Source organism: Leopardus geoffroyi, chromosome C1 (genome assembly GCF_018350155.1).
Source record: "Leopardus geoffroyi isolate Oge1 chromosome C1, O.geoffroyi_Oge1_pat1.0, whole genome shotgun sequence".
NCBI lineage: Eukaryota > Metazoa > Chordata > Mammalia > Carnivora > Felidae > Leopardus > Leopardus geoffroyi.
The window spans coordinates 142,396,276-142,411,586 of record NC_059328.1 but is presented as its reverse complement, the minus strand read 5'-3'; the positions used below and the strand labels follow the sequence as shown (position 1 = coordinate 142,411,586).

The 15,311-nt window shown below is 37.8% G+C and overlaps 1 protein-coding gene across 30 annotated transcripts in view; it reads left to right on the top strand.

Annotated features, from left to right (window-relative positions):
- NEB (nebulin) overlaps positions 1-15,311 on the top strand; it is a 214,083-nt gene that overhangs the window by 64,952 nt on the left and 133,820 nt on the right. For all 30 annotated transcript variants that reach the window (XM_045479788.1, XM_045479819.1, XM_045479815.1 and 27 more), the window contains 9 exons: positions 622-933; positions 1,074-1,280; positions 2,455-2,559; positions 3,547-3,654; positions 8,769-9,080; positions 9,268-9,471; positions 12,697-12,801; positions 14,221-14,328; positions 14,681-14,992. In XM_045479788.1, coding sequence (XP_045335744.1) covers positions 622-933; positions 1,074-1,280; positions 2,455-2,559; positions 3,547-3,654; positions 8,769-9,080; positions 9,268-9,471; positions 12,697-12,801; positions 14,221-14,328; positions 14,681-14,992 — 1,773 coding nt within the window. The remainder of the gene's footprint in view (positions 1-621; positions 934-1,073; positions 1,281-2,454; positions 2,560-3,546; positions 3,655-8,768; positions 9,081-9,267; positions 9,472-12,696; positions 12,802-14,220; positions 14,329-14,680; positions 14,993-15,311) is intronic.

Here is a 15,311-nt window from a genome sequence, read left to right as displayed (position 1 = left end):
CTCCTGCCCCCTAACTCACACACTCAAACTCACAAGAGACAGGCAGAATAAAAGCTTTCCATGTATCAGGATCCTCTCTCTGTAGAAAGAAGTTGAGTGATAAATAAAACTTCTTCCCCATTATGCCAGTCTTCAGGGAAAAGGAGTTCTACAAATACACAACTACTTTAAAACAATATCCCATAACTAAGCCTATTCTCAACTGTAAAAGGCTGGCTGATGATTTCTTAGGGCAGCATTAAACTGCTTAGAACATTCTGCTCTTTTCACTCATTTGCCCTACTGAAGTTCTCTTTGACACTAACAACAGAGTACGTGTGGAAGGCAGTGTGGTGTATCATCACAGGCTCTGGGTTCTAATACTTAGTGACCTTAGCAAGCCACTCACCTCCCTGGGTCTCAGCTTACTCACCTGTAACATTGGGGCAGTAATAATAACTTTGTAATCTACCTCACAACATATAGTTGTGAGTAGCAAGTTACACAAATAAATGTGAAAAATGTGTTTTATAAACTGTAGAAGTCTACACAAGTATCACTTTTTATGAAATACAGAATATTGACACTAGAATGCTTCTAGTCAAAAGAACTGCTGTAACAAATATTCTAATTTTTTCACAGTATAAATACAAATACAATTATGAAAAGGAAAGGGGGAAAATGGTTGGTTTCCGTAGTCTTGAGGATGATCCCAAGTTGGTCCATTCCATGCAAGTGGCTAAGATGCAGTCTGATCGAGAGTACAAGAAAAACTATGAGAAGACAAAGACCAGCTATCACACTCCTGCTGACATGCTCAGTGTCACAGCTGCCAAGGATGCCCAAGCCAACATCACCAACACCAACTACAAGCACTTGATTCACAAGTATGTCCTCCTTCCAGATGCCATGAGCATCGAGCTGACCAGGAATATGAATCGCATACAGAGTGATGTAAGTCTCTCTTCTTTCTGGGTGATGGTTGGATTCCTAGCCCAGGAATGGAGATCACAGTCTTCTATACTTTTGTGTCTAAACTGACAAAGGTAAAGTAATTGATAAGGTGAAGGAGAATTTGTCTCTTCTCTTTATAGAATGAATACAAGCAGGACTACAATGAGTGGTACAAAGGGCTTGGCTGGAGTCCAGCTGGTTCCCTAGAAGTGGAGAAGGCCAAGAAAGCAACTGAATATGCCAGCGATCAGAAATACCGCCAGCATCCTAGCAACTTCCAGTTTAAGAAACTGACTGACTCTATGGACATGGTTCTTGCCAAGCAGAATGCACATACCATGAACAAGGTAGGCAGCCATCCTTCTATTCAGGTCCTTCCATACAGCTCCCAGGAAGGCAGGGCTAGCAGCCTCTCGTTCTTGTTTGGGGAATTTGGCTGGAGTCCACCACTTCTGGGCAGTGACAAACAGTTCCAGAGCATGTCCCTATATCATTTTCTTCTGCCGACTTCTTATTTCCCCTGTTTGGTTTTGGGGTTTTTTTTTGTTTGTTTGTTTTTGTTTTTAACGTTTATTTATTTTTGGGACAGAGAGAGACAGAGCATGAACGGGGGAGGGACAGAGAGAGAGTGGGAGACACAGAATCGGAAACAGGCTCCAGGCTCTGAGCCATCAGCCCAGAGCCTGACGCGGGGCTCGAACTCACGGACCGCGAGATCGTGACCTGGCTGAAGTCGGACGCTTAACCGACTGCGCCACCCAGGCGCCCCTGGTTTTGGGTTTTTATGAGAGAGAGATAGAGAGAGAGAGAGAGGGTGAGCGAGTGCATGAGCGCAAGTGCAGAGGGCAGAGGGAAAGAGAAAGAGAGAGTCAGTCTTAAGTAGGCTCCACATCCAGTACAGAGCCTGATGTGGGGCTCAATCTCACAACTGTGAGATCAGGACCTGAGCTGAAATCAAGAGGTGGACACTTAACTGACTGAACTAGTCAGGTGCCCCATTTCTCCTGAATCTTATCATTGAGTTACAAATCATTTGTTTTTTTTTTAAATTTTTTTTTTTCCAACGTTTTTATTTATTTTTGGGACAGAGAGAGACAGAGCATGAACGGGGGAGGGGCAGAGAGAGAGGGAGACACAGAATCAGAAACAGGCTCCAGGCTCTGAGCCATCAGCCCAGAGCCCGACGCGGGGCTCGAACTCACGGACCGTGAGATCGTGACCTGGCTGAAGTCGGACGCTTAACCGACTGCGCCACCCAGGCGCCCCTCAAATCATTTGTTTTTTAAAATTATTATATGTTAAGTATTTTTAATCCATTCTAGAAGATAGACCTACAATATTATTTTTTAAAAATCTGAGTTTGTTTTTAGTGTCTTTTCTGAATCATAAGCGACTTTAGTTACTAAAATTAATCTAATTCAAATTGAGTGCATTCAAATGCTCTGTTAAGTTTTTTTCTTTCCTGTGGGTCCTAAAAAGCTATTCAAATTTCAAATGTCTTTTTTCCCCCTAACTTCCTAGCACTTATATACCATTGACTGGAACAAAGATAAAACCAAGATTCATGTGATGCCAGATACACCAGATATTTTACAAGCCAAGCAGAATCAAGCTATGTATAGCCAGGTAAAGTTATATAAAAATTTGGCTTAAAACTAAATAAACTTATTAAATGATGTAATGGTAAATAATTGATGTAAATGCAGAAGGAATGGAAATGAATGACTCACACTGGCTAACTAGAGATGCTGCAAAATATGGCGGTTAAAAGGAAGGGCTTTAGCTGTGACTCTTTTGCTCCATGGAGAGAGGCACTGTGCCTGTGTGATTTATCTCCGTACTCCTTGTACTTGGCACAGAGTAGGAAATCAATAAATAATTGTTGAAAAAAAAAATTGCATCAGACAGACCTGCTTTGGGTTTTGGCTTTTATGAATTATATAACATTGGGTCTAAGCCTTAGTTTCCTCATTCCTAAAATTGGGACCATAATAATGCTTATGACATTAAATTAAATTGCTGTGAAGACCAAATGAGAAATTTCCATGGAAGGCTCTCCACACAGTACCTGTGTTGAAACACATTAAGTCTGGATGACTTACAACTATTTTTGTTATTATCCAGTTTTAACCCCCTTGCATCTATTCAATAAATTTCATACATAAAGATGAATTCATTTATTGTGCCTCATAAAAGGCTTTTCAGTATCTACTACTTTTATCACTTAGATAATCAAAATTTTGTTACCTGACTTTTTTTGGTTACCAATTTTTTCACATCTGTGACTCAAATAGTGAGCCCAGACTGTACTTAACAGCAGGAGGAAAGTACCTAATATACTTGATATGCCCATATTGTGTCTGAACAGAAAAGCAACTCTAAAATTGTATATGTATCTCATAACTGAGTGTATTCTCAGAGTCAGAAAATTGAAGCAAAATCCTGTAATGCTAAGTCAGTGCTTAATAAAAACAGCTTCATTTGTTTTTATCCATATCTTTAGAGATAAGGGAGATGATAGAATCTGACGTCTACTCTCTAGGTAAACTGTTATTCAGTAATTCATTGGGGTTTTAGTATATACTGAATAATGCTAAATTATTTAATTTCCAGAAACTCTATAAACTTGGATGGGAAGAAGCTTTGAAGAAAGGATATGATCTCCCAGTTGATGCAATTTCTGTGCAGATGGCCAAAGCTTCAAGAGACATCGTTAGCGATGTAAGTACTTGTTTGGCTTTTATGATATGTTATCTGAATCAGGTATCTTAATGCTGGTAACTATTTTTACAGATGGGCCTTACCTTTCAAAATGTAATACTATTTCTTCATCTTCTCCTATCCTCTTAGTTTACCAAAAATTCACTTTTCTTTCTTACTGATCCAGTATCAAAGAAAGGGTTTCTTGAATAGAGGTTGAGTCAGAGGACCTATAAGAGCCATTATCACACTAACAATGAAGCAACAGAAAGACAAATAAAGAAACTGATCCCATTCACAATTGCACCAAGAAGCATAAAATACCTAGGAATAAATCTAACCAAAGATGTAAAAGATCTGTATGCTGAAAACTATAGAAAGCTTATGAAGGTAATTGAAGAAGATATAAAGAAATGGAAAGACATTCCCTGCTCATGGATTGGAAGAATAAATATTGTCAAAATGTCAATACTACCCAAAGCTATCTACACATTCAAGGCAATCCCAATCAAAATTGCACCAGCATTCTTCTCGAAGCTAGAACAAGCAATCCTAAAATTCATATGGAACCACAAAAGGCCCCGAATAGCCAAAGGAATTTTGAAGAAGAAGACCAAAGCAGGAGGCATCACAATCGCAGACTTTAGCCTCTACTACAAAGCTGTCATCATCAAGACAGCATGGTATTGGCACAAAAACAGACACATAGACCAATGGAATAGAATAGAAACCCCAGAACTAGACCCACAAACGTATGGCCAACTAATCTTTGACAAAGCAGGAAAGAACATCCAATGGAAAAAAGACAGTCTCTTTAACAAATGGTGCTGGGAGAACTGGACAGCAACATGCAGAAGAATAAAACTAGACCACTTTCTCACACCATTCACAAAAATAAACTCAAAATGGATAAAGGACCTGAATGTGAGACAGGAAACCATCAAAACCTTAGAGGAGAAAGCAGGAAAAGACCTCTCTGACCTCAGCCGTAGCAATCTCTTACTCGACACACCCCCAAAGGCAAGGGAATTAAAAGCAAAAATGAACTACTGGGACCTTATGAAGATAAAAAGCTTCTGCACAGCAAAGGAAACAACCAACAAAACTAAAAGGCAACCAATGGTATGGGAAAAGATATTTGCAAATGACATATCGGACAAAGGGCTAGTATCCAAAATCTATCAAGAGCTCACCAAACTCCACACCCGAAAAACAAATAACCCAGTGAAGAAATGGGCAGAAAACATGAATAGACACTTCTCTAGAGAAGACATCCGGATGGCCAACAGGCACATGAAAAGATGCTCAACGTCGCTCCTCATCAGGGAAATACAAATCAAAACCACACTCAGATATCACCTCACGCCAGTCAGAGTGGCCAAAATGAACAAATCAGGAGACTATAGATGCTGGCGAGGATGTGGAGAAACGGGAACCCTCTTGCACTGTTGGTGGGAATGCAAATTGGTGCAGCCACTCTGGAAAACAATGTGGAGGTTCCTCAGAAAATTAAAAATAGATCTACCCTATGACCCAGCAATAGCACTGCTAGGAATTTATCCAAGGGATACAGGAGTACTGATGTATAGGGGCACTTGTACCCCAATGTTTATAGCAGCACTCTCAACAATAGCCAGATTATGGAAAGAGCCTAAATGTCCATCAACTGATGAATGGATAAAGAAATTGTGGTTTATATACACAATGGAATACTACGTGGCAATGAGAAAGAACGAAATATGGCCTTTTGTAGCCACGTGGATGGAACTGGAGAATGTGATGCCAAGTGAAATAAGCCATACAGAGAAAGACAGATACCATATGTTTTCACTCTTATGTGGATCCTGAGAAACTTAACAGAAACCCATGGGGGGGGGGGGAGGAAAAAAAAAAAAAGAGGTTAGAGTGGGAGAGAATCAAAGCATAAGAGACTGTTAAAAACTGAGAACAAACTGAGGGTTGATGGGGGGTGGGGGGGAGGGTGAGTGATGGGTATTGAGGAGGGAACCTTTTGGGATGAGCACTGGGTGTTGTATGGAAACCAATTTGACAATAAATTTCATATATTGAAAAAAAAAAAAAAAGAGCCATTATCCTAAGATGCTATGTTTGTAGACATTACAAAGAAACCAGAGATTTCAGTTTTCCCCTGCTTGCCTGAAAACAATTTCCTGTTTTCTATTTGTCTATTTTAGACAAATCCAAAGTGCCAGTTAATAAATCAAACTCAACAACCTGATGTTGATAAATTTTTATATGCACATATTTAAAAATTAGCTGCCAGTTATTTTTATTTAACCCATTCTTGCATGTAAATAATTCTAAAAGAGCTAGGGGCATAGAAAATTCAGGAAGTTTCAGGAATTTAGGTTTAAGGTCCAGAGGGCTTAACTTTCTGTTGGGTATTTGTTCTCCAAGGCCACTTTTGGTTATGATTGAAAAGGGTAGTTAATTTGGTAAATAAACTAGGTGTAATTCCTATTGACTAATTAAATGTTTATAAATATTTGACTTAGATATTCTGTGTATAGATAAACATGTCATTATGTTAATTCTAAGAATTAGCCTCAAAAAATCCAGAGAAATTTGGAATTTCAGAGGGAAGAACTACCTCTTAAAATCTTTTTTTTTTTTTAATTTGTTTTTTATTTTTTTTTTTTAACGTTTATTTATTTTTGAGACAGAGACAGAGCATGAACGGGGGAGGGGCAGAGAGAGAGGGAGACACAGAATCGGAAGCAGGCTCCAGGCTCTGAGCCATCAGCCCAGACAGAGCCTGACGCGGGGCTCGAACTCCCGGACCGCGAGATCGTGACCTGAGCTGAAGTCGGACGCCTAACCGACTGAGCCAGCCAGGCGCCCCCCTCTTAAAATCTTTAAACAAAACAAGGATTTGGGCTGGAGAAAGTATGTCTAAAGACAGCACCATGAATTCTAAGAATATAAGGGCAAATTCTGTTTACTTTTTTCAAGTTTTTATTTAAATTCTAGTTGGTTACCATATATGGTAAAACTGGTTTCAGGTGTAGAAATTAGTGATTTATCACATACATGTAACACCCAGTGATTCTCTTTAAATCAGTTAATTTGTGGCATTCCAGAAATGTTAGAAATTAATTAGATGATTTATTATTACTTATTGCTTGCGGGTCAATTCCTTATTTAAATGAATCGATATACTGATGAACCTACAGCAATAATGATGCTTGAATGTTCCCCCAGGAACATTTAATGTTATGTACTCCCCATTAGGTGAAGATGATTTAGAAACTGAAGAAATAGCATCAGTGATTTTCTCACTACCCATTTGATAGGACCTAATTTCTTAGGTAATCTTTTGAAATCTTCCCCTAAAATTAACTTTAAGTGAACTTCCCCCCATTGTAGAGATTATATCTCCTCTCAGTTTCAAATGGTTTTCATATTCTATAAAATTTAAGGAAATTAGAGCTATTTTTATGAGTACTTAATTTAATAAACTAGAATCATAGATTTTGGTTAGAGGATAACATGAAGGCTGTTTAATTCAGTCTCCTACTCAGTGTCCTGCCCTCTCTCCATCTCCAAAAGATGGCCGTCTGGTCTATGGATACATATACGTATAAGAATTTTTGTGTCCTTCAGGGCAGGTCATTTCCTTGTTAGAGCATCTCTAATTTTTATTATATAATTCCCTATTTTCAACTTGAATATGTTATCAATCAACTCTAGTTCTGTGTTCTGGAACATCACAAAGGAACTTATTTCCTCTGCCACCTGATATCTCTTCATATTACAAATTTCTTATTCTCCTTTGGTTTTAGAGTTATAAGTCCTACAATATTCTGAATATTCAATATTCTTTAAAAGTCCTTCACTCTACCTGTGACTTATATTTTTTTCATTACCCCTCTCAAGATTGGGCCCCAAAATGTAGTGTTGTTTTCTTGTTATAAGAGGTCAGGTCAGAGTAAATGAGCTTTTTTTCTTCTTTTTTAATTTTTTTAAAATAAAATTTTTAAAAGTATTTATTTTGGGGAGAGAGAGAGACAGAGTGCAAGCAGAGGAGGAACAGAGAGAGAGAGGGAGACACAGAATCTGAAGCAGGTTCCAGGCTCTGAGCTGTCAGCACAGAGCCCAACATGGGGCTTGAACTCCTGAACTATGAGATCATGACCTGAGCTGAAGTCAGAAGCTTAACCAACTGAGCCACCCAGGAATACCCACAGTAAATGAGTTTGTGACCTGTTTTTATCTGTGCCCCTACAGAATCCATGACATTACTTTTATAAGAAATTTTATAAGATTGCCCATATCAAGCTTATAGTCAACTTAAACTTCTGAGTATTTTTAATATACATAACCATGAAGCTGGGTAGAACCCAAGAGAGTAGAACGTAACTCCATGAAATGTAATGTGTGCTGGGCATCTAGCATCAAGTAAATGCTATCATTACTGTCATATTATTGTCACTATTACTACTGTCATCCAGCATTAATGCAGGTTTTTCCCAATTGATCTAAATACTGGATTTCACTTTTCTTAAATTTATGTAATTCATTTTGACACATCTTAGCAATATGTTGAGGTCTTGTGGAGTTTTCTTTCTAATCTAATATATTTAGCTATTTTTAGCTACATGTGCATGAAGATATGGATCCTGAACAGGACAAGTTTATAGGACATAACCATATGGCAAACCACCAAAAATCCTACTGCTCAATAAATTAATCTATGCTATTAGGCTTGTTCATAAAATCCTGAACCTTCCTTGTTTTTCTGCCATTCAGCCCATACCTTTCCATCATTTCCATAAAGCTATCACAAGAGCTTTACCTTTGTTTATCACAAATATTACCCTGAGGCCAATATACACAATGTCTAGCATATCATGGCATATATTTGTGCCCTTAGTTAGAATTATTTTTTTTATCTTAACCTCTCTTGATAATGAACTTTGTTGCATTTTTTTTAGAAGCCTCTAGGTCAGTTTTCATATTTCTTACTAAGTTAACATGGACATCGCTTTTCTCACTTCAGTTTTGGAAAATAAACATGCAAATAAAGCAAATTGAGTTTTTAATTAAGCTCAAATTGTTGAGCTTCGCTTGACCTCTGTTTATGCTAATAAAAGAACTGTTTCCTTTGATTTCAGTTTAAATACAAACAAGGCTACCGCAAACAACTTGGCCACCATATTGGATTCCGGAGCCTGCAAGATGATCCAAAGCTTGTATTGTCCATGAATGTAGCCAAGATGCAGAGTGAAAGAGAATACAAGAAGGACTTTGAGAAGTGGAAGACCAAGTTCAGCAGCCCAGTGGACATGTTAGGAGTGGTGCTGGCCAAGAAATGCCAGGCCTTAGTCAGTGATGTGGACTACAGGAACCACCTGCATCAGTGGACGTGCCTGCCTGACCAGAATGATGTTATTCAAGCTAAAAAAGTTTATCAACTACAGAGTGAGGTCAGTTTATTTTTAATTCAATAGCTTATATGTTGCCATTTGAGTAGCTATTTAGTCAGAGACAGAGAGTGAAAAGAGGAATTATTGTTGAATATCTAAAGTGCATCTGTTTGTAATACATAGAATCACTTGAGTTGTAGGTCCAGATGAGGATGGGGTTTTGATGGAGTGCCTTGTATTTTCACAGAATCTGTATAAGTCTGACCTTGAGTGGCTGAGAGGCATAGGATGGAGTCCCCTGGGTTCTTTGGAGGCAGAAAAGAACAAACGGGCTTCAGAAATCATCAGTGAGAAGAAATACCGTCAGCCTCCAGACAGAAACAAGTTCACCAGCATTCCTGATGCCATGGACATAGTTCTGGCAAAGACAAATGCTAAAAATAGGAGTGATGTGAGTAACTCTTTAGAAATAAATAGGAAAATTTATAGTACCTGATACCTGGTAGGAGCTCAGTAACATTTGCTTAATTAATTAGTAGAATAGCATAGCATATCATACTGCGTGGTACAACATAGCATAATGTTTAATACTTGGTTGCTTCATTTGAATTATCAACTACCCTGTACTGGATCATGTAAAATGAGTTAGTACCAATTTTTGTCACCTAAAGCTTTCTTTCTTATTTACTTGCCTTTTCTCTATTTATCCATCCATCCATCCATCCATTATGAAAATGAGAAAACTATTGAACATACTTTTTTTCTTTGAAATTTGAATGCATTAAAGACCTAGATTTTGTGTTGTTGTTGGGACAGAGTGTTGAGAGGGCAGTATATTGAGTACTTTGCACAAACGAAGTAGAACTGTTAAAAAGAGTGTATTTTCTGCCAGGTGATTATAATGCATCTTGTTAAGCCGAATCAAGACAAGTAAAGAAGACCTACACATATACATATGCATACACATATACATATATATATACATATCATGTGTGTGTGTATCCCATCTTCAAGTTATTTCCTTCTCCAGCACTGACACCAGTGTCTAGCATGTAACTCTCAATATTTATTGAATAAAATAAATGAAAGATAGTAGTGTAGAGTAATTCTATACCAAGACGGGGAAAGATTACTCATCATTGTTCATTGAGAAGCATAACTCTGAAAATTACAGAAAGTTGAATTATGTGCACTGAGATTCTGGAACTGATAAGAAAATTTAAATTTATATGTAATAATTGGGTCTTAGAAGAATCTGAATACTTACAATATCTATATATTTTACACATAAGTGTTTATATAAAACTCATAACTAGTTTATAATAAGCATTTGATAAATTGTAGCTGCTCTTTTTCCAATCACCCCCTCACAGACTCACAATGTTTACACCCAAAATCTATAATAAATGCTAACCTGTTAGTTTTATTATGAATATTCAAGTTTTCATCTCTTCTCTCTGTTTTTATGATGGCAACTTGAATCCAGCAAGCTAACAAAGCAACAGATTTATGTAAAACATCTCCCCTTTTGGAATCCAAGTTTCTTTCTCTCCATGAAGCAGAGCTGTTTATAGAGCTCTGAACTAACAAGGTGGTCAAGAGAAAAACCCTCAGTCATGAAGTTTATCAACATTAATGTCTCACAACAGACCTCTTCAACAGTGTGCCCTGGTTGTAGGAAGGCTAAGACACTGATCCCCTCAGACCTCAGAAGAGGGCCACTTGATCCTTGAGCCTACTATCTGTCCTTTTGAATACACCCATACTTCTATCTCAGTATAAACAAATATTAGCATTTTCTCTGTTTTTCAGGGATCAGGGCAGGGGTTGTGGTGAAAGTGACACATGCCATTGAGGAAATGGTCCTGTTTAGTGGTTCTCAGCCAGGTATATTTTTGTCCCACAGGGGACATTTGGCAATACCTAGAGACCGTTGCCATTGTCACAACTTGAGGGTGGCATGCTACTGGCATCTAGTGGATAGAAGTCAGGGATGCTGCTAAACATTCCAGAAATGTACAGAACAGCACCCCTGCAACCAGGAATCCTCCAGTATACAACACCAGTAGTGCTAAGGCTGAGAATCTCTGGTCTTAATTGGAAAGGTTAGCGCATAACCAGGATAAGCGTATGTGCAAATTCACAAGCCTTGCTTTGTTTTGGTCCTGAAGATCTTAATCAGCTTCTCTGGACTATGTAGTAAGCATGTTCCAGAAGGAGAAAAGTACCAGCTCCTGTACCCCACGCTGCATGCCTTAAGGGGAAATTGGCAAGTCCAAAAAACCAGTGAGAGTTCTAAAATTGTGTATATTGAAATAATTTCAAGTATACAGAAAAGTTGCAAAAATAGTACAAATAACATATATATATAGTAAATACATAAATATGAATATAAATATAATTATGTATATATATGTATCTTCACCCCAGTTCTCCAATTGTTAGCATTTATCACATTTGCGTCCCCCCCACTTTCCCTCCTTATTTTTCTTTCATAAATATGTAAGTTGCTTTATGATGCCTCTCTATCCCTAACTATTTCAGTGTGCATTTCCTGAAAACGAGAACATTTCTCTCACCTAACCACAGTGCGACGATCAAAATCAGGAAATTAATGTTGAAACAATACTAGTCTATAGAACTTATTCAATTTTACCACGAATGTCCTTTACACAAAATAAGAACTATTTTCTGACCCAGGGTTCAATCCAAGATCACACACTAAATTTGCTTGTGCTATCTGTAGTCTCCTGTCATCTGGACTGGCTCCTCACTATTCCTTTGCCTTCTAAATCCCTGACATTGGAAAAGAGCATGGGCCAGTCATTTTGTAGAATCTCCCTCATTTGGGTCTGTCTTTTGTTTCCTCATGATTACATTCATGCTTTGTACTTAGCAGGACAACACATGTAGTATCTTCCTCCATGTGTCATATCCAGTGATACGAGACACCGGTCTGTCCCATTACTGATCATTTTAATTTTGGTCATTTGGTTAAAATGGTGTTACGAGGTTTCTCCACTGTCAAATTACCATTTTATCTTCTGGAATTGATAAGTATCTTGGGGGAGATTTCTCTGACAATGTAGGCATCCTGTTTTTCATCAAAATTTTACTCCCTTGTGTTAGTAAATCAATGAGACTTTTGTTTGAGTTCCCTTGTCTTCTGTTGAAGAAAGAGGATGGCTCTGGGACACGTAAGAGATTTTGGATAAATTCCATACCAAATTCTCTTGGGATCCTAATCCCCCCAGATTATTATAAGGTATAACCATAAATAATAAAACATAGAGAATGCAATTCCCTAATTTCTAGATATACTTTGAATACATCTTCTTTTGAGAAGGGAAGGGCTATTTCCCAATTAAACATCGAAGGAGACTTTTATAATCAGATGGAGAATTTCTGCTTTATTTGACGATCTTGGCAAAGACTCTGATTACTTGGGTTGATTTCTAATGGGCAGGGTTATTTGTAAATTTGAAAAGGTAATCCATACTTTATATTTTGAAAGGCAGTTATTCCCCAGACAAATCAAAAAATACCGTACCTATTTTCTGCTTACGCTGTCAGTTAAAATGCTTAATTCAGATGAATTTAGTAATCCTGTTTAAAGTTAACGATGTCATTGACTAATCTAACAAAACTGCTGAAAATCTCTTATTTCACATTTTAGAGACTTTATAGAGAAGCTTGGGACAAGGACAAGACTCAAATCCACATCATGCCTGATACACCTGACATTATTCTGGCTAAAGCAAACTTAATCAATACAAGTGATGTAAGTTTCCAAATTCAGCATGTATTTCCAGAAAGATCATTTTAATTTTTTTTAATATTTATTTCTCAGAGAGTGAGCGAGAATGCGTGGGGGAGGGGCAGAGAGAGAGGAAGACCCAGAATGCAAAGCAGGCTCTGAGCTGTCAGCACAGAGTCTAACGTGGGGCACGAACCCATGAACTGTGAGATCATGCCCTGAGCCGAAGTTGGACGCTTAACCTACTGAGCCACCCAGGCGCCCCCAGAAAGCTCGTTTTAATTGCTTCTAAGGCATTGAATTTATTTGGAAGTAAATTTGAATGTCTGAATCATTTTAATTAATAAACTACAAGTGACTTAGATTTCTTATTTAGTGGCTTTTAACTTGAATATCTAATTGGTACTCCCTGTCTCAGGCAGAGTTGAGGGTGTGTGCTCTCTGTTCCTTGTAGTCCTTTATTACACATATCATCGTAATGTAATGGTTTATATTGCTCTCCCATATATGGACAGGTATTTCTCAGAGTCAGAGACAATTTGTGTTGTTGGTATTGGGCCTGCAGTGTTTAGCTAGTATAGTCCCAACACACATGAAATTTCAAATGAACAAGCATTAAAAAACCATGTAGGAGAATTCTGTTTTTATTTTTATCATCATCATAGCATGATCTCCAGAAATCTGTAGGTGTAAAAATTAAATATTTTAAAGACAAATTCTAAACTCTAATAGAAAGACTTTAACATTAAATAATGTTTTAGAATAATGCCACAGATCACTGAAATATAAACACATTCCAAGATCAATAGGCATTTTAAACAATCTGGTTTCTGGATAAAATGCATTAAATTCTCACTTGTTTCATTATGTAACAAATCTGGAGAAACAAATTGCTTCACTTATACTTTTTAAATTCAACATTTAAAGTTTCCTCCCCAAAATCTTAGATTTAAAAAATTATGAAGGATTTTGTTTCCTACCTACAGATGCAGATCCTGCTATGGGCAGCCCTATGTTGTAAAATAGACTATATTTTACAATGCCGTAGCTACATGAAAGAGACAGCCCATCAGGCGTAATTTTTCCCCACTAAAAGCATTGCTCTTTTCTAACAAAAACTTCTAATGAAACACTCCAAGGTAATTGGAAAATGGCACCTAAATGATGTTTTATTTCCTTTCTCTATCAATTTGCTTCTGCCTCATACACTGAAGTATTTGGGAAGAGCTGAGATTTAATTTTGTTGATCTGGGTAATTGAAGAGCTTTAAAGTTTAAAATAGGATCTGTAGCAATCAATGGGCATAATTTCCAATTACATTGGCGTATTCCAGAGCAGATACTATTGTTGGAGATTCTTAAAATATTTAGCATGTTGCATTCATTCTGCTATAGTTGTTTATGGAAAACAGTTTTTCTCAAAGTGATTTTCATCTCTTAACAGAAACTCTACCGAATGGGTTATGAGGAGTTGAAGAAAAAAGGTTACGATCTTCCCCTTGATGCCATACCAATCAAAGCAGCAAAAGCATCTCGAGAAATTGCCAGTGAAGTAAGACTTTATCCCCTGTTTATACTGATTTGATTGCAACTTATCACTTTAAAGCATTCTCACTTTAATTTTAAATTGAACAGAATCTTCCAAGGAGTAACAAATTAAAGCAGAGTAAAATGATCCCAGAGAGGTAGGGTGGGATGAAGATAAACTCAAGGTATTTGTAGCTGGAATTTGTGTGAAGTTTATTATAAATGAAACTTGTAGCGTGAGTTAGCGTTTAATATTTCTCATCAAAAAACTTAAACCTGTGGTTCTCTAGGCTTTGTGAAATATTGGGAGTTAATGTGCTTTGCAATTGCAACATAAGTTAATCTTGAAAGGTTCAAGACCTATCTTTTTCCTTTAGTACAAGTACAAGGAAGGCTTTCGCAAGCAACTGGGCCACCACATCGGAGCCCGGGACATCAAAGATGACCCTAAGATGATGTGGTCCATGCACGTGGCCAAGATCCAGAGTGACAGAGAATACAAGAAGGACTTTGAGAAGTGGAAGACCAAGTTCAGCAGCCCAGTGGACATGCTGGGCTTGGTGCTGGCCAAGAAGTGCCAGACCTTGGTCAGTGATGTGGACTATAAGAATTACCTACATCAGTGGACATGCCTGCCTGACCAGAATGATGTCACCCATGCTCGGCAGGCCTATGACCTCCAGAGTGATGTGAGTCCAAGATTTTCCTTTGACCAACTAAAAACCATGGCCGCTTTCCTAAGAATCAAATTTTCCCTAAAGTAAGGGGAGTTGCATTTACACAACTGAGTTCTGTATCCCTAGATTAATGCCCACACCCTATCCAATCCCCAAACATCTGGAGGCACCATTACCCCACAGAGAAAGAGCTGACAGAGCCCCCATTGCTTTGGTTAAAGACTCTGATATGTTGATCTAGAAGATTTGGATCATTTTTTTTGTGCTGCTATTTTAGATGTTTTCCAAAATATGCTTCTAATCTGAATATTCCATCGATTCATAAGACATA